Source organism: Gopherus flavomarginatus, chromosome 7, assembly GCF_025201925.1.
Source record: "Gopherus flavomarginatus isolate rGopFla2 chromosome 7, rGopFla2.mat.asm, whole genome shotgun sequence".
Classification (NCBI taxonomy): Eukaryota; Metazoa; Chordata; order Testudines; family Testudinidae; genus Gopherus; species Gopherus flavomarginatus.
In genome coordinates this window covers 33,018,808-33,039,558 of record NC_066623.1, presented here as the reverse complement: position 1 = coordinate 33,039,558, position 20,751 = coordinate 33,018,808, and the positions used below count along the sequence as shown (strand labels likewise).

General features: G+C 38.8%; 1 protein-coding gene across 1 annotated transcript; it reads right to left on the bottom strand.

Moving 5' to 3' along the window:
- Window positions 1–1,794: 1,794 nt before the first annotated feature.
- On the bottom strand, window positions 1,795–20,066 carry NPM1 (nucleophosmin 1). The gene is made up of 11 exons (XM_050962810.1): window positions 19,923–20,066; window positions 18,963–19,042; window positions 13,984–14,103; window positions 12,858–12,951; window positions 11,994–12,094; window positions 10,875–10,957; window positions 9,099–9,147; window positions 6,930–7,019; window positions 5,165–5,269; window positions 3,503–3,577; window positions 1,795–2,149 (listed from the first exon to the last, which is right to left on the bottom strand). The coding sequence occupies exons 1-11, from the start codon at window positions 19,981–19,983 to the stop codon at window positions 2,111–2,113; spliced, it is 897 nt and encodes a 298-aa protein (XP_050818767.1). The 5' UTR covers window positions 19,984–20,066; the 3' UTR covers window positions 1,795–2,110.
- Between the last annotated feature and the right edge of the window lie 685 nt (window positions 20,067–20,751).

Here is a 20,751-nt window from a genome sequence, read left to right as displayed (position 1 = left end):
CTGTTAATGTTAATGGATATCATGAGACACTTGGTCAGAACAATGGCCTTTAGTGTTAAATCAAGCGGCTAGCCCATATTTATCCACACTTGCAAAAACATAACCATCCATCTGGAAAATAATATCCACAACCTTTGGGGCCAGTAGTGGTGTAACTGTTACCATGCCATGAGAAGGGAATGCAACTAAGGTGGTCCCCAAATCCTATGTAACAGGAAAAGGAGGAGTGCATTGGGAACCACTCGGAAGTAGATGGGAAGAGTGGAATGATATGCATTGGACTATCATCATGTTTACTAAAATATCCAGCTAATGAGTTTATCTCAAAATGCCTCAACATCCCAGGGGATAAGAGCACCAGCTGTCTAAACTTAGTCCCTGACCCTCAACTTCTACAATGCCTCTGCAATCAGAATAAAAATCTGCAATACACTGAAGATAGCACAGCAGGGACAGCCTCAGATTAATACAAGATACTGTAGTAATCATCTTCTCTTTTCCTTAAATGCTGCTGCAGCATCTCCCATTTGATACAGATTCTGTTGCAGAATTTAGGACTAGCTTGACATAAGGGGCATTTATCAATCTTACATAGTTACAGTATAAACCAGATATTCACTTCCAATACTTGGGCTACATCCTGTCTAACATGCAGTTATTACCACCTATCACACAGTGTTTGGACATAGTATTTTTCATTTCTGATCAGGCTGAGTAATGTGGTAGACAGACACCATATCATTCACTTGCTCCTTTCCATTGCGTCAGTGCAGAAGGGTCAACGCCTTACCTTGGCATTTTCATTTCACAGCAAGAATTGATCAGGTTTTCAGAATTCAACCTGGAAGGCAATTCTCTCAACTTTTGTTTTTAACACTATATTTTCAAGCTCTCCTTAGGTAGTAATCACAATATTAGGTCTAGTGCTGGTTCTACTTACCAACTTTGCCATTTCTAAGGTTTTTTATTTATACACTTTGCAGTAGTCTCATCCACATTTCCAGAGTACATATTTGAAAAGGCATTAACTCATAACAGAAGCTACTTTAGTCCAAAGCCCAAAAGCTTGGCACAAGGGCCATCTGTACAAAGGATTAGCTATTTTAATTGTCAGAGAACAAGGATATCCATCAATTTGAAATAAAAGTTATGCTCTAATGTTAGATGGAGAAGCTGTGATATGCATGGCACATCTCCACAAGCAGTGTCAAAATCTTCTGAACAGTGTTAATTCCAAGAATTGGTCCTATTAAAGAGTTTCCTGATGTACCCTCCAAGACTTCTAGCCCACTGGTCTTAAAAATGTTTACTCAAAACCAGAGACCACTGGCATACCACAGTACTCAAAGAGTAGTAACTCCAGCACAGTTCTGCACATTTTTCCACAGAAAGCTCATTAAGCCCAATACAAGCTCCTTAGAGGGAAGAAAGCCACTTGGGAACAGGCTGAGAAATTAAGGATAAGGTCTTTTCTTCAAATGAGTGCAGTTAGGATTAATCCATCATTTCCCTCAACCATGTTTCTTGCTATTTAATAATGTTCAGCACCTGTTAACATGCTCATGTGATCAATGATATGGTGCAAGAGTTGTGTTTGTAAGGCCGATAAACTTCAACGTGTTGTTTCAGACATTGTCCTCAACCTTTAAAAAAAATCTCATTTAAAGATACATTCTGAGGCATGTTTGGGTAACAATATGGAATAAATTTAGCAACTCCTATGACAACTTAAAGGCTCTCACTCAATACACAGACAACCCAACCCCTAAGCCCACAAAAATAAAGAAACTATAGTACTTTATCAAAATACTAAATTTTATTTTCACATGTACATTTAGTCTCCCCACCATTTTCATTTGTCTGACCACCACCTCTACTATGCCTTATCAAAACATTCCATACATATTTAAAATGAAGCAAAGGGTGGAGTTCCGTCTTTAAAAACTAAACAGGCATTTTGGACAACACATTCTTGGCAAAGTATTTTGGACGACATTTATCAGACGCGGTAGGGAAAGTTCTTTCAGCATATATAAAAGGACAGCCAAATATTAATGGTTACAGAAATAAGACTGCACATTTTAATGAACAGTTTAAACTGTTTTCTTTCTTACAGAGTCTGTCTCCACTGCCAGAGAGCTTCAATAATCTGCAAGGGTACACAAAAGTGTTAGAAGTTGGAAGTAAGAATGGTCTAATTACATAATCTTCAGGATAGTACAACTTGGAGGTAACGGGATTGAACTATTCCTGTATATATGAAGTGTTTTAAAAATCATTACTCTCCTGTATTTATCTTTACTCCACACATTTATACTATTGGTTAAAAGTATTAAAAAAAGCTACACAATGCTGTACTCCAAAAAAACGAATGGTATCCAACTCTACATTGAACACATAGTAAGTCGTGTTTTTGGATGCTTGTGTTAAGTTGTCATCCTCTAAAAAGTGCTATTTGTGGCAAACAATGTGCAGGTAAGAAGGCAAATTTCTACTCTGCTTTAATACTGATTAGCCACAAGAGCTTAAAATGACTACACCTGAAAGTCTTGTAGAAAAAGGCACAAAAATGTTGATGTTTAGTAAAAATGTGGCAACAAATCCTTTACATACTAAGCTGAGTATAAGCCATGCACTTTGTTGAACCAAATATACTTTCCCCCCAAACTTAAAAATGCAAGGTTTTGGTTTTTTTTAAAAAAGACTGCACACTAAGAATCTAGTGAAGGCAAGTCAAAAGGAAGGGTGCGGTGGACCAGTGAGGCAAATATTGGCTGAACTCTGTCTGCCCTGACTTAAGTCAAATCAACTTCAGTAGCTGGGACAAACTGCTTTTAAACATTTTCTTTCAAGAACCTATGATTTTGTCTATCAGTCAATTTAACACCTTTGAACCACTGGAGAAAGCAGGAAAGCATAAAACCTTCGTCCAATGACAAAATTCCTTAATGTTTCAGGAATTTTTATAGGGAAATCTAAGACATTCAGGGTTAGTCTAATGTCAAGCAATAACTAATCCTGTACCTTTCTGATACCAGCATTTGGCATGCCCTCTCACAAGTGTCAAGTTGACTTTGGAAGACAAAGAAATAAGACTGCCACAATGTCTATTGCAAAACAATTCCCCCTTCTCAGTCCATCCCCTAACAAAAGAAAGTTTAAGAGCAGACTGTCCAAGTTGCCAAATTCAGCAGCAGGAAAAACCACAGCTCATTTCCTTAGCCAATATGGTGCCAAAAGGAAAATTCTGTGGGTTTAGTAAGCAAGAGATAATTCACTAACCATATAAAAGCTGGAAAAATGTAATAAAACATTAGCTTTTCCATCTTTGTCAACTAAACCCTTAAAACAGTTTCCATTTATTTAATGTGAAGTATTATTTGTGGTTTGTAACCCTTTGAAACAGTCCAAAGCTTGTAGAGATTAAAAGTAAAAAAGCACCTATAAATCTTGTTAAAGAAGTTTTTTTTGGATTTTACCAAGCCACTGTAAATTCAGTTACCTTCTGGTCCTGTGTCCTGAAACAATTCTTAACATAGTTGACAAATTTGGCTTCCACTTTAGGAAGGGAAGAACCCTATTGTAAAAAAAAAAAGGGGGTTAGTGTATGTAAAACCACTGAATGGCTGCAATAAATGGAGAAACCTTAAGAGAAGTCTTTTAAATCCTTAGTACAAAAGCTAACTATACAGAAAACCCTGTCTATCATCAAAAGTTATTTAAAATAAACTTTTCAGCATTATCAAGGTTCTTTTACCAAACCCATCACCCTAGTATGAGGCCCTTGCCTATACAATTGACTTGCCGTAAAAAACCAAAGCATAATTCTATCACCATCACAACTCAGAGCATCAGTGGCCAACATTTTTACAGTTTATATTGCTGGCTCTTAATATCCACATGCACCTAAGTGTGAGGCATCTATGAAGTTGGAATGCATCTCTGGGATTCAATGTACAAATAATTTGCAGACTAAAGTTCTTAAAGACATCCAGTGACTTGTGGACAACCTCAGTATTTTCCTTTAAAATAACTACCACCTATCCTGTACAATCCTACAACAAAAAAATTACTATTCAAAATTATCTTTACATTAGGAAAATTATGAAGTATTTACCCGGTTAGGATGATCATTTAGGGCAGTGGTATACCCAACAATTCAAAATGAGTAAGCTTAAAACAGAGTGTTTTCCACCCTTGAAGTATGGATAAAGCAAGTTTTCTACTAAATGTCAGACTACATTTTAGAACCAAATTGTATTTTATAAATTAGATCAAGTGGTCTGCAGGACTTGTACCCTTGAGCCAAACTCTGAAGGACAAAATAAAGCTAATATTTAGGGCTCCATGTGTGTTACTGATTCTGTGCCTTTTTGCAACCCGTGACTTCTGCAGGGGCCAGTGTGGCTGACCTGGGGCCAGCTGCTTAGGTGGTCCTGGAGAGAGCCATAACAGCTGCTGCTCTAACACCCCCGCTCCCCACCCCAAGATTTAATCACATGTATTTTTAGTCAGTCACAGGCTGTGCATTTTTGTTTATTGTCCATGACTTTTACTAAAAATACTCGTGACTAAATTTTAGCCTAATATTTACCCACTCTGCACAAGCGAGATACTCCAAGTTAAGTCCGCTGTAAAGGGTGTGGTTACTTTGAAAGTGAATAAAATAGCATCCTGTTTCTCCATCTATAGAATCAGTTACACCAAGCCAAAGCCAAAGCCAACTGAAGATATGGGGATTACACAGGTATTACTGAGGGCGTAACTCAGCCTGTGAAACTCTTTTTTGAAGGTGATGAATGAGGAAATACCCATATCTTAACAGATTCCCCACAAGGATCTCTGGGGCTAGGCCAAACAAGTTTTTACTTATAAAACGAAGGCCAAATTTTCAAACTTGTGCATCTTTACTACCAATTAGACATTTAAATAATGTTTTAGGTATCTAACTCGACGTGCCTAATTTTAACACAGTTTGAAATTAAGACAGGGAAGACTGAAAACATGAAACCCTACAATGCCATTTTCATATTGACTTCTCAATGTCTTCTTTTAGGGTATTTGTCGCATCTCCTTTCTGTCAGGATAGCATTGCTGAACTACTTGAAATCAGGGACAAAGTATTCCATTTGGAAAACAAACATTCTCATCAGTTTAAACTCACCTTTTCCATGGTTCCCTGCATCTTTGCTTTAATCTCCTCTAGTGAAAGGGGCACTTTTGGTGATTTTGGACTTTGTGGTTTTTCCTTTTTATTAGACTTCGGGGTCTGAAAAAAGCAGGCAGTTTGTTACATATTTGTAAAGATTTTGCAATCACAAAGAAGCCACTATATAATTCTCTCATTACTTCAGTTTTTCTTTTTGAAATGAAGGTATTATAACATTGTTCAAACAGTACAAAGGAAGCCACAGAATATATAAAATATATTGACATCATTTAAGTATCCTAAGACCAAATATGGATATTAATACTGAATGATTCCTTCTTGCTCCATTTTCCATAAGACTGTTGTACCAGTAGATTATGTTCTCCATCTTCAATAAGCTACTAGAAAAGTCATCACGAAATGGAAAATTATTTAATCTGTGCTCCTTACTTCAAGTGCTGACAAGTTAAGGGAACACATACAAACCACTCAAACTTTAGACTGATATTTACGTTACAAAATTTACATACAATACATACTGTACTACAAAATGGTCTATTACTAAATCACAGAAAGATTTCAGTGTCCCTTTTTCTTCACAGGAAAATTATCTACTCAGTTTTTCCAAAGACAAAAGGTGAAACTTAAAAGGAACTACCCATCGGGCTGGTGGTTATCTGCAATGTCTATAAATCAACAGTTGTGCATATGTCTGCTCCAATTATTAATTATAATTCTAGAGACACTGCCAGCTAAAAGGATAGTATCATACTAGTATCAACTAGCCTCTAGTAGTTTGGCTGGAAAAATATTTTTTTTCTTGCCTTTCTAGCAAAAAATAGTTGTCTGAACTATGACCATAGCTCAAAGGCTTAGATCCAATCTTTCCCTTCCCATCATTACTTCACTTATCTGGCCTAAGTTCAGATAACTCATCCAAAACTCTCTCAAAAAGTTACTAAAAAGCCAAATGCTCCAGAAAGTGGGTGTGTGTGTTGGGTGAGTGGTTTGTGATTTTTTTGGGAGGAGGAGGGGGCTATCATCTGGACTGATGGCTTTTCAACTTAAATCTAGCCTGATACTTTTCCCTAGATGACTGCTATCTTCATTCATATGCATTAGTTAGGAGTTTGGATACCACTGTGGAGAAGAAATCCTTTGCCTCACTAATCATGGCAGTAGGATTTCAAAAATTTGCAGAATGATTACTAGCACTAACTTCTCTATTTACAATTCATAGGTGATCAGTGAAGAACAAATGGAAAGGACTTTTTTATGCAGTCACTGTATCAAAAGCACGAGATAACTTCTTGGCACTGATTAAGGGGCCATTTGATAGTATTAAGAACAAGCTTAATACTTAATCAAAACAGGTTACCTTACTGGACAGGAGCAAAGGCAAGTCCTAGCCTCACAATGGAGGTGGTGAAGATCTAACCATAACACGGATGTGACTAGACTATATCCAATTCTGTGTTCAACAAAACATCTATGAGATTAAGTATCCCAGGGTTTTTAAGACCAGAGCTGGCTACCCTTTGCAGTCCATGGCTGGTTGAGCTAACCTAGATAATAAATCATATTGTTTCCAAATTCAGATCAGTGCTGATTGCTCACTCAAGAGTCTGTATACCCCAGTTCCCTTACTAACTTTATCCTTAAATGAAAAGATGTGGATAATGAAACGAGTCCAGTCTTTAAGTGAAAAACCAAGTTATGGGTGAATGCAACTAGAACTGTTACACCACTTTCAACATTCGTATTATATGTAGTCACTCACTTTTGATTTAGACGCTGGTGTGGATGGCTTAGAATCTTTTCCATTCTGCTTTGATTTCGGAGTATTTTTTGCTGACAAATCCTGGGCAGGCTGAAATTAAGAATTTTACACTTATCTTCAAAACAGAAGGAAGTTAAGTAATAACTGCAAATTTGAGGACAAAAGTAAACTGTTTAGTTTAGTAACTATCTTGAACAAAGATGCTTTTCTTTTTTTTCTTCTTTTTTTTAATACTTTACAACTAGAAATGTTTATTCTCATGGAAGAGAACACTGATTTTCCCTCCATTTCTCACAGTGAGGGAACTCACTTTAGCAGTGAAGAAAACCACAATCTGAATGAGATGAAATTGTCTAGGTTATAAAGATCTAAGATGGGCACTGATGCACTGCAGACAAATTCTGGTCAGTTACACCACATGAAAGTAGAATGAATATGCAAGAAAGTCTGCAGATTTTCTGGAGCAAAGGGGGTACACATAGGAGATGCCTTGCTTTTTATTTTACTAAATTCTATACGCAACACCAACAAATAATTCACTGCTGCTTTTGCTATTCCAAGCTAACTCTATGGGCAAGATAACAGCTGGTATCATTATACAGCGAGATCCACATAGCAGAGCAATGGTCTAAAGGCACTCCTGTTGGCATTTGGTTAACAAGAGTTGCCACATAACCAGGCCAATGGGGGTGGAACACACATGGAATGGGGAATTTGATAGGTCAAGTGTTAATTACTTGCCATGGATAAGAAAAAGCCCAATGGAGCTATTAAAGATTTCATTTCAACATATTCCAAGGTTTGTACTCCAATTGCAAGTCTACAATTCACTAGTTATAAGCATGTATGAGCAACTGAAGGGAAAATGGAGGAATAGCTAGGATTGGACAGAACTCTCAACCAAACAGGCTGTGAATTAGAAAACATTTTGTTGTTTCAATACATGTTTGTGTACAGACCAGCCCTAAATTTTTATGTAAAAGTTCTAGCCCTTCTGTTTAAGGTAACTTTTGAAATATGAAATGATGCAGTGCTGTCCCAAGTCTGCAAAAAGACTGAAAGATTAGACTAGGTGTAAAGTATCGCATTAATTTGAGTGCATGTTGACAATTTTAAACATCAAATCAGTCATTTGCAGTGGAAAAATACCACAAATGAGCTTTTGCCAGACAGCTGGATATTTCATTCATACAAAAAGTTTTCCCACAGGATAATTTTGCAAGTTTTAAAGATGCAAATAAACTTCAGATAAATTCAGGATATGTCAGGTATTACAGATTTACATCCCTCTCCGCACTTGGTGATCAACACCTTAGCTTACTAGGAAATCCCTAGATTTCTTCAGAAGAGGTGCACCCTATGGCCCAACTAATATTGGAAACCAGGATGCACCCCATTTTCATTATGGGACTTACCTGGACAAACTCCTCTGCCCCCAATCCCCAATTCTGTACCAACTCAATTTCTAGCTAATTACAGCAATGCTTATGCCCACCCCTGGCAAACTCTTAAATGATGTGCCCCCTGGGGTACTTTCAATTCTACTCTTGCATGATCTGGAACACTCTGGGATTTGGCAGCCCTTGAACTAGCACATACTTAGTTTGAGAGTTGGCCAAATATACCAAGGAGGATTAAGGAATGTATGTATCAGCATGCAAAGAAAAGACCTAGAATTAAATGGATTAGTTAAAAGTAACCTGGAACTTCAAGACAACTAACATGTCAGTAATATCAGTAAGTAAAAAACAAACTTTGGGCAAAAATGTTTTTAAAATTTAGAGGCTTTGAATATGCAGCACATCTGTGACAACAGAAACTGAATTAAATAACTATTTATATATAATTAGTAGGTGAAATAATTCTGAATGAAATGAAAGCTGGTGGTTTAATTTCCTATAGCATACTGATAAGTTTTCTGCAGGGCTGTACATATAGGGTTGAGAATTATTTTGGCTTTTGCATTACCTCAATGCTCTCAAAGTGGAAACTAAATTACATAAAAGAAGCAGAAAGTGACAATAGTCATGTATATTCGAGATAGAAGTTTCAACTACCTAAATATGTAAACACCGCTATTTTCATTATGTTTTAGGATGACTGATACTAAAGATCTGCAAGTTTTCAAAAACCCAGACAAACATGGTCTCAAATATGAAGACAACTTACTTTCTTCATTGGAATCTTCTCTTCTTCCTCTTCATCTAAATCATCATCACTAGAATTAAAAATTACATTACTAAGAAGCCCACCCCAATAGGTACAGAACTGTCTCAAATAACCCAAACAGTTCATTTTTCAGTGACTTCATCCTCATTCCTGTTCTTTCAATGGAAGATTTTATAGTGAAGTGGAATTTTGTCAAAAGCAAGCTAGATAGACTAACTTTAAAAGAATCTTCTGTAAGGTTAATATTTTACTACCCATCTTGGAAGAATGTATCAAGCAAAAGCAGAGAAACTTTCAAACACTAAAAGACCATTTTTCTAATTATCTTCCACTTACTCCTGCAGTAAGAGTAACTTAGGAACTTAAACAGCACAGTGCACATTTTAAGAGATTCTCTCTAATGCATGTTTAGAAATTGCCACTTCAAGTACAGTAACTCCTCACTTAAGATCCTCCTGCTTAATGTTGTTTCAAAGTTGAGGAACATGCTCGTTTAAAGTTGTGCAATGCTCCCTTATAACGTTGCTTGGCTGCCTGCTCTGTCTACTGCTTGTAAGATTCTGCGGAAGAGCAGCAACTTTACAAGGGAGCATTGCACAAGCTTCTCTTCTCCTCCTCCCTCCCAGCACTTCCCCCACTGGCAGTTTGGTAGTGCTTAGGCCTTTCTGGAAGAGAGGGGGAAAAGCGGGAAAGCACTGTGTCTCTGCGCCTTCCCCTCCCTCCCAGAAAGGGAAGGGAAGAAGCAGGCCTGAAGCATCCCCCAGCCAAGCTGCCGCTGCTGAGCGGGCTGTGCCTGTGTGCGGTAAGGTTGGGACACTACCCAAGCAGAGTACAGTACAGTACTGTACATAATGCTTTTTGTCTGCCCCCAAAAAATTTCCTTGGAACCTAACCCCCGCATTTACATTAAATCTTGTGGGAAAGTTGGATTTGTTTAATATCATTTCACTTAAAGTTGCATTTTTCAGGAACAGAACTACAACGCTAAGTGAGGAGTTACTGTACATACAGCACACTCTGCTGACAACTCCGCAGAGTTTTATATTTATGAAGTAATGAGAAAAATTTAATTAAGATGCTCTACAAAGAAGTGTTAAAGATTTAAAACCTAGGTTGTTCGACTTAAATTGCTTTCTTCCCTTCTTTCAGATCTCCAGAAAGGTAGCTCTCTTGCTCCACTTCTGCCTACCTTTGCACTTGCCCCTAACACTTCTCTCCCCTCTGGTTTTTGCACTCCCTATGCTACCTCTGGATTCTGCTTTAGTACAAAAGCAGCGTGCTGCTAGAAGATTTTTAAGTAGTTCTGCTGAGGGGGTCAGATTTCATTTTTTATCATTTGTTTTCCCTGACAATTTGCAACACAGCAGCCTCACAGAAGCACTTCAGCTTCACATTCATTCGTGTGCTTCAATAAGACAATTAGCCCTGCTCCTCTAACTGAACTGGAATATCCCAACAGCATTTCCTGCAAAAATAATTCTTGCATCTAAGTAGGGGATCTAGCTTTAAAAAAAAAAAATCATCACGTTCCCAAATGCCTAGAACAGACTCCCAGCCTTGAGTCAGTATTGAAAGTAATCTATACAGCAATAACATGGCATATGAAACCAGATCTTATCTGGGGATAAGGCTCACTATAATTTCAAGGCTAATTAAGAACTAAATGTGAAATACCTTGATTCAATAGCATGCATATTTTTCATGCTCTGAAGTCACTACCTCTGAAAACTAAACATTTCACAATGCACTGCAAAAAGAAAGGAAAAAGATACATACTCTTCATCTTCATCCTCATCGTCATCATCTTCATCCTCCTCCTCCTCCTCCTCCTCATCTTCTATTAACAATTTTGCTTTTTTCTTTAAAGAAAACATATTACGAAACTGGTTACAAAGATAAACAAATGATTTTCTGAGAGTGCAATATAGATGGTACACGAAGTTTGTCAGAAATTTGCTCTTCCCATAAACTGTATCGTATTACCAACAGGATGAAGGCCTCTTCTAGAGTTGCACCAGTTTAAATGTGTCACTTTATACTGAAGTAAGTAACCTGGTGCCAACCTGTGTTGGCACTTCAAACTGATTTAAACCTGACATATTGGTGTACTTTGTATTGGTAAATGTAGAGACACAAAGTAAACTGATATTACTTTAAAACCAATGAGTGCCTACACAAGGACCTGGCTTAACTAAATCATTTTTAAAATTAAGTTAAACTACTGAAACTTTTATATATGTAGCGAATTCAGGAAAAACCAGTTCTGTTAATGCCAATCATTAAAAGTTTTACCAAATCCATGTAATAAGAACCAAGAAAAGAAAGCCCAGGTCTAAAACACCAGAAGCAAGTTTAAACACCAGTGAAGAATGAGCCTACTGATAACAAAAGGAAAAGTATAAAACAGACTAGTCTACACACTTGGGGATAAAGGATGAAATCACAATAGATGGTGCAAGAGGGGAGCACAGAATTAGTGCCATGTAAATGTTTATTGATAAGCACTGTGCTCCATATACTCTACAACCATAAGACAGTCAGAGCTGGCAACACTAGGTGTTGCTTGTTCAGGTCATGGTTTTCACTACTATTATCAGTTATGCATTCAACCCCACAATTTTTACACTAAAAAGCAAGTTGAAAAATACTAGCCACTAACATCCAGTCAGACTTGAAAAATACTGTTAAATGTACTTTAGAATTATGTATGGGAAAGTCTTAGTACTAATTTCCAGGATCTGAGTACCAAGTAACCTTTCTCCTGCAGCTGTCAACAATCATCACCACCTTAATCACGGTAAGGAATGCAGCTGCTTACTCTGCTTTAGGTGGCAGTGATATCAACTCTTCCAGGAGGAAGTCTTGAATATACTTCATAAGAAACCTCAACTCTACCTGCGGAGTTTTAGCTGCTATTCCGCTTGCTGGTCTCTTTGCTGAAGTGTTTAATATCTTCACTTCATCTTCATCATCAGACTCTGGTTCTTCCTCTAATGCTAAAAACAATATATGAATATTTTTGTACAAGGTCGAAGAGTTTACCACATTAGGGTCATGCAGAGCTACAAAAAATAGGTCATTTTTTTTTTCTCCTGAAAACACACATCACTGCCAATTTTCTCGAACTGGAATTCTCTCGAGGAGTTTTAGAAGAAACAAATGCAGAAGAAAGTTTTTCCACTAGTAAGCAGCCATGTTACCCAAAAATCAAGCTGACGCTATTTGGGTTATCTTTCCATCTTCAACTTATAAATACGGTTAACTTTACAAAACGGTAATATCAATGAATGTTTCACTGGACATGGGGTCAGTCATATACTATTAGTGCAAGGTTGAGTCCTTCCAGGACCAGGGACAACAGAGAATCATTAACACAACTAGCTCCCATTCAAATGGGAGCAATCTTAGGACAATGGAATGGCCACATCTTAGGTGACACCAGTTTTTTATTTTTTTTTCCTCCTCCCCTCAACTTCTCTGGATAGGGCGGGAGTCTAAAGTAGTGGAATTTTCCCAGAAAGAGGAAACAAAAACTGGATGTTAATGATAGCATTTAAAACTAGGGGCTGAAAGAGGAAAAAGAGCTCATGCTTTTGTAGCAGAGGGGTCCTTTTAGGCCTAGTGTATCCAGCAGAGGGAGCTTACCCTGGGCTGTGACACAAACTAACCAGTTTGCTCAGTTTAGTATGTATTCTATATTTCTACGACTAATATGAAACTTAGATTTAAAAATGCATTGAGAAGATGTACAATACATACCTACAAGATGCTGGCCACTGACATGCACGGGCCCTGAACCACATTTCAACCTCAAAACGACTGGAGGTGTAATCTCAAAACCACCTAAAGAAACCTGAAGAGAAAGTATGTTGGCTATTTAACAAAAGTATTATTGATGACAACTTAGTGAACACCTGAACACCAAACAGTAGGTGCCAGAACTGTCAGCCAACTGAAGTGACACTGAAACAATGAAAATGGTAGAGTTGAAAGAGCTGACATTAACACAAATGCAACAAACCAGTCGCGTCCTCATAGCGGACGTCAAGAAGCAATTATTAGAATGTTCAGCAGGCATTATTTATAACCCACATACGAGTGGTACCTGGTACAGAACCTCACTCATGCTCTACAGTGTTCCGCTAGACTCATACTAAACAGGTAAGACCAAGAGAGAACCCTGGCAGGTATCTAAAAACTCCCTGAGAACCATACTGAGTTCTCATCTCACTATAGATCAACATCAGTATATAGGTTGTGCACTTCTACCTGGCACCTCAATTACACCTTTAAAATAGTCTCTTCACCACTGTGTAACCCAATGCCTTCCCCCGAAGGGTATGCACAGGTGCAGTTGGAGTAAACTATGCGTAAGGAGCAACATCTATCTCATACTTGTTGGCTCTACAGGACTAACAAATAAAAACAGAAACTCATCACTGACGCATGCAGTTATGACCGAAGACCTAGATGCACATTTGCTGAGTAACAAGCATAGTGATTTAGAAGTAACTGAAATCACTCTGAATTAAGGAAATCCACTCAGATCCAGCTTAGCACAACATAAGCTTCCATTAAGAGATTTAAGAAACCTAAGACCACCCACATGTTTTTTCCAAATTTTAATTAAAATGGAGGCTTCATTAAGTTCAAAATTCTTCCATATTTCCAAACTAAATATGACAGTTATGCTCACGTCCAAGAACTAACCAGAGAACCATCCAAGAACAAATGGAATAGCAGAAGTATTTTAAAAGTTCTCATTTTAACTCCTGAAGTTAGAGACAAGCATCTGCTTTACTATTTCTACATTGTTAGTGTTTCTTAGTTGAAATTACCACTTGACATCAACTTTACGAATAATAATATAAAGGTTTGTCCTTACCGTAGGCTGTACTGACATTTTCAAAGATGCCAGTGTGACTTTAATAGGGTTCCCTTCATAATCCAATGCCTCTGCTTCTATAACGTGTAATTCATCTTTGGCACCAGCGCCTAAACTAACCTATGCAAGAAGTGAAATATATTATCCTTTACGAAAAGTTGAACCACCATTTGAGTTGTAAAACGGTCAGAAGACACTTTTACTTTCAAAAACATCTCAAATTCATTCACTATTTTAACAGTATTCTTACCCCTTAAGACTAAGTAAAGATGTTTTTTGGTTATCTTTCTTCAGTGAAACCACCAGAGACTTATTTAATTAGCATCAGACTGCAGTTAGATATGACCTGCATTACTAATTTTCAGTAATGAGAAAATAGTAACCAAACTGAACATTTTATGCTGTAAGATGCATTGAACAAAACAAGGTTTGTACAGTGTTTAGTTGTATATCCGCATAGTTCCATCACTCCTCAAAACCACAGTGACTAAGATCAAACTGATCTAGTGGGCCAGGTGAATCCATCTGGTTGGTAATGGATATTCCAGGGACACTGACTTCCACAGATGAAAACAGCAGAGCCACTTCACCTCTTGTTCTCTCTAGAGCAGGGGTCAGCAACCTTTCAGAACTGGTGTGCCGAGTCTTCATTTATTCACTCTAATTTAAAGGTTTCGTGTGCCAGTAATACATTTTAACATTTTCTGTAAGTTTATAATATATAACTAAACTATCATTATAAGTAAAGTAAATAAGGTTTTTAAAATGTTTAAGAAGCTTCACTTAAAATTAAATTAAAATGCAGAGTCCCCCGGCGGTGGCCAGAATCAAGGCAGTGTGAGTGCCACTGAAAGTCAGCTCATGTGCTGCCTTCGGCATGTGTGCCATAGGCTGCCTACCCCTGCTCTAGACTTACACTGTACCAATAACTGGCTGGGGAAAGCTGTCTGGTCCAGACAGGAGTTCTAGCCAGGCATTTGTGATGCAAGTGAGGCCAGTATCTTATAAGATCTGATTACGGCTATTGCTTGTTTTATTCAATACTGCATACAGTTCTGGTCACACCATCTCAAAAAAGATTAGAATTGAAAAAAGTAGAAGTATGGAACAGCCTCTATGTGAGGAGAGATTAAAAAGACTGGGACCATTCAGCTCAGAAGACAAGACAATTTAGGAGAGATTTGATAAAGGTCTATAAATTCATGAATGGTGTTGAGAAAATGAAGTTTTTTTTAATCCCTTCACATAACAAAACCCAGGGGTCACCCAATGAAATTAATAGGCAGCAGGTCTAACACAAATATAAGGAAGTACTTCTTCACATAATGCACAATCAACCCATAGAACTTGTTGCCAGGGGATGCTGTGAAGGCCCAAATATGACAGGGCTCAAAAAAGAATTAGGTAAGATCATGGAGGACAGGTCCAAGATTGTCAGGGACACTACCCAAGTTCCCTGTAAACTGTGCAGCTTCCTATTTAGCACCGGGCAGGCACACAGGGAACCTGCCCAGCAGTGAGTCAGGATCTTACAGCCAGGGAAGATTGAGCTGCCTGAATCTATTCCTGTAAGACGTATTTTCTAACCCTTTAAGGATTCTCCTAGCTCTTCTCTGAACCGTTTCAAATTTATCAACATCTCTTGATTTGTGGGCCCCAGAACTCACAGAAACAGTAGCACCAATGCCAAATATAGAGGTAAAAACCTCTCTACACCTACTCGAGGCAACATTTTAAGCACCTGAAAGGCTATTCAGTGATTTATGTAATGTATTGTAGTATATATAGTTCACATGTAGTTCATTATGACCTTTTCCTTCTAAACATACAATCAGAGAAGGTTCCATTGTTTCTAGTTCACCTCTTCCTCACCTATTATGAGGGCAAATTGATGTAAATTAGCGTATCTTTATTTAATCTGGAAACTCTTGGGGGGCAGGGGCAGTTTTATGTCAAGTGGGGTCTCTGGGCACTACTGCAGTACAAACTATAGATTGACATATTAGACAGTCAAAAGGGATCACTGTGATCATGTAAATCTGACCTCCTGTATAACACATGCAGAACTTTCTGGAATTTTAAAATCTGTTTGATTAGACTAGGCTATCTTTTAGACAAAGATACAATCTCCATTCCCAGTTATGTACACTCCAAGGTTTGGTTTCACTTTTCATTAAATACAGATAATCAACCTGTTTAGTATGAAAAATATACACCACCTTCCACAGATTTACAACCCACACTGTTGAGTAAATATTGAACTTCCTCAAATTTTACAAGTAAGTGTTGAGGTTTATTAAAGTATCAGACCCTTCAAATTTTTATTTTGAGCGTCATGATTTTCTAGCCTCATGTCAATTTTTAAAAAATTGCCACCTTTTAGCATTTATTTAAGGGATCGGCTCCCTTTGAAAGGCTTACTACGTATTTATTCATAACATTTGTTAAATTATGAAAAATGCTGTTAATGAGGCTGAATACTTCAGAATTTAAACTTTCTGTAGTGATGCTGAAAGGCTGTCATCTGTCCATACTCAAGCAGAGTTAAAAATGTGCATTCGTTCCCTGCAGCATGTGGCAATTGTGACAGTGCTGAAGTGTGGTGGAGAAGCAGGCATGCCACTGGCAAGTGACCTAACTTTACTTCCTTGCTTGCTTTTGTATGCGAAACCTTAACTGCTAGAAGTGTTTGTGTATGAATAATAATGGCTCTCTTATCCCACACAAACCGCATTAGAGGCCATGCCTTTTCCCACAGTTAGGATAGCAGAAAAATTGTCCATCTGTTTCACAGACAGTATAGACCCCTTGACAGTACTTTTTTTAGTGTGGGCTCTCTTATGACATCCATTACTAAATAACCTACATTTGGCTCCAGTAAAGTTATGTTTCATTTAGTAAGCGAATCACTGTTCTCATAATGATTGTATGTTCTGAACAGGAGATAGTGTATAGCCTAGGCAGACTTCAGGATCCAGCTCTGCTATCATGTAATTTAATTTGGCTTTCACTTATCACATTTTATAGTCTGATTGATTTTGAGGACACCCAGGAGCTCAATCTCCAATCTTTAACCCACTTCAAAAATACGGACAATTTAGTAGTAAAACTCCAGAAAAGGCAAGAAAAATTTAAGCTCGTCTCACGTAAAATGTTTATCAACTGCAAAATGTAATCATTTTCTGCTTTGATTTTTAAACAGCTACAAACAGTTGCAAAAGTACTATTATCCCCCTTACAGCTCCATTATGGGACAACCAACCCATAGTCAGTATTGTGAAAATAAATTTAATTTTGCATTTCAATAGTGGGAAAGATTCTCTTTAAAGGCAAACTGAAAAACATTCATTAACATAACTATGAAGTAATTATATAAATATATATATGTTTTATTAAGAACATCTTCCAAACTTTGAGCCTAGGGTTTTCTCTCTCTCTTATGAGCAGGTCCATCACTGAAATGTAGACATTTCTGGTATTCTGCATCAATCACATTAAATGTTTTAGAAAGAAATAAATGAAAGATACTGTACTTTATTAATTACATGCAGAGTGGATAAAAATCAAAGACTGTAAATATTTTAAATAAAGATACGAAATCAACAACTTATGTGAAGGCCTAAATTTACTATAATCTATTAAAATAATTCAAATGAAATACAAAAATTATATTAAACAATACATGTTTGCTGCCAAGTTTCAAACCACTGAAGTGGAGAGAGTCACTGGATAAGCACCTGGAACCAGAGTTTGCTGAAGTTCTAACCCAGCTTTTAGTTCAATGACTACCTCATGAACAGTTAAAATCCACTGGGAGTTGAAAAGGCAGGAAAGCTTGTTTTCCTCTTCCAATATATGAATAAAAACTAGGTGTGAAAGATACTAGTTCTAAAATCTTGAAGGAGGATATGGTGACCAGACACAATCAGTTCAAATCACTAACTACAAATAAGACTTCCCTAGCTTTAAATACAAACCATGTTTTGTTAAAAAAATTCTTATGTACCAGCACATTTAAAGTAGTTTTATTTAGTAAAGTTAAAATTCTATTTTGTGCATTTTAATTAAATTTGCATTTCTATCCAAATACAGCTTGAGACAAAGTAATAAACAATCCTCAAAGTGCAGTCACCATTTTCTAACAAGCAAAAATTAAGAATCTGAGTAAGTGTAAGTTAAGCTATGTAACAGCATAATTAAATCTGTATATACTATATCCTCCTGGATAGCAAAAAGCACCAAACTTAGTATAAAGGCTATATTTAGCTGCAAATCAAAATATTTTGATTAACAAATGAAAATCAACATCTCTGTAAGAAAATAAAGGACAAAAATGCAAAATGACTAAAATTGAGGATTTAAATTAATATCTGCTGCTTGCCATGATTAAAATCAGTGACTTAAATCAATACACCCTGCTATAAGCAGTGATATACATACAGTTATTTCAACAAGTCTTGCAATGGAAAAGAATCTTGATTTTTTAAACTAGCAAACAAGTGAGCAAACTGCTTGGTAAGAAAATGGTTAAGCTTGACACAGAGGTATTTTAATTTTTGCAGTACTGAAAGGTATAATCATTACTCAGTTTGTATTAAGTAGTTTTTACTTTTCCAAAACAGAGTTCCAACATATCAATCCGATATACATAACATGCTTATTTATCTTCATCTTCAAAAAACAAGAGCTCTTAGTAAATTATTTTAATTACATTAATAACTATGAAGAAATTTTAATAAAAATTATGGAAACAATAGAAAATAAGTTTTTTGTAATTTTACACATAAGAATTATCCCAAATTACTTAGTTTTTATAAATTTCACAAAGCACCACTAAAATACAGCATCCAACACACAAAACTGCACAGCAGAATAAAAGAGTGATTCAATTATTTGAATGTATGATGCCCATGATTATGAAATCTGAGAGCTACTTTTCACAGGACCATAACCTTTAGTTTCCAAGAATGAGGACTTACTGTTCTCAGTGACAACTGGTGTTCATTTTCCTCATCATGCACCTTGAAGTTATACTCCTTATCTGCCTTTAGTTCACAACCTGCAAAAGATTATTTAAGTCACAGATAAAATATTTAAACCATAAAATTGCACATTTATTGTATATTAAAATCTTTTTCCTTTCAGTACTTATTTATTAGAAGTTAATATATTCAAAACCTGCAAGCTTGCACTTCAAAAATCTAAATTTGTATATAAAATGCAGAGTTCTTCAATGCTCCCATCTCAGATTTAAGAACAGAAAGTAGTGCAGTGAGGTCTCAATACCAAAGCTAACCTTTTTTTAAAAAGCGACAGAACATTTGCTAGTACGCCACAGAAAGGCGGAGCACAATACTTGTTTCTTATTTGGACACCTGATCAGTCGATTCAGTGTCGATAATTTGTAAGCTACTTAAGTTCAAATGTATTAAAACAGTTAGTTGCAGGGCGGCCGATCGCGTGTTAAATATGGGCCTGCGGGGTTCACGGGCAGGGCCCGGTTCCGCCCACGCCTGTTCTCTGCTCACAGAGCACGGCCCTTCCACGTGCTTCACCCCCGAGACGCAGCCGCCCCACGCTACCATGTGCGCCTAGGCTATTTGCCGACTGCAGGCCCGCCGGTGAGAGAAACGCGTCGCTGGGAACTAGCGGCTCCTATGCCCGGGAACAGGGGGAACAAAGCGCCGGCCGCTGCCAAGAGCAGGAGGCCGCAACAGGCGCCACGTGCAAGCGCCGGGGGGAACGTGGGGCTCCCGCTCCTAGAACGGCCCTGCCGAGCCCTCGCCCGCGAACCCTGATCCCGGGCGCGCGTCCCCTAGTCCTCGCCCCCCCCCCGCCCGCGAGCGGCCTGGGCCCAGGCGGCCGCGCCATGCCCGCGAGGATAGCGGTCCCCAGGCGGGGCGGGCCCGACCAAGGGCGGCCCCGGCGCGGGGCGTTACCGAAGAGGAAGGTCTGAGGGCGCAGGGGGCCCATGCTCTCCATGTCCATGCTGTCCTCCATGGTCTCAGGCCTACTCCTCGGGGGTCCAGCCGCTACGCTCTCCGGACGGAATCGCACTGAGGGGAAGCTCGCTTCACGCCCACTCCCATATATAGCCTCCGTCTTCTCGCGATAACTTCACTCTCTAACCCCGCCCCTTCCTCTTGCCGTTCCCTAGCGCCGTGGCCATGCGACTCGCTAGTGTCTACGGTGCGCGTGCGCCGACTTCGTTCGCGCGCTCCTTCGCTTTCCCGCTGTGTGGGCTCTCGCGAGTTCTGTGTCCCCCCAACCCTGGCAAGGGGGGGCGCTTTGTATTCAAAATGGCGGCCAGTGCCCCTTTTTTCTGGCCGTTATCAGTCGCGGCGAGCCCCCTGGGCCGTGCCCCTCCGCGGGAACACAAGCTAACTGCCTCCACCCCGCCGCACCTAGCCGGGGACCCCCTCCCGGCTGCGGGGAGGTGGGCTGGACTCTCCCGGAGCCGAGTGTATCTGGGGCTAGGCCCACAATGACACGTGCCGTGTGGCGGCAGAGCTGTGACCCCCCCACACGCCCTTCCTAGGCCTGCCCCGTTCAGAGGACGCGGCCATGCAGGTGGTTTATACGGTCCTGCGTGCTCCCCTGCCAGGAATGGGACCCTAGATCGTGGCCGCGCTACACTGGCACAGCTCTGCAGCACCCTGTGTAGTGTGGATCCCTTCAGACACCTCAGCCTTCTTCAGGCACCTGACCAACACAGCTGTGTGGGTCAGGTATGTCTACACTGCAGTTAGACCCCTGGCTCCAGGAGCT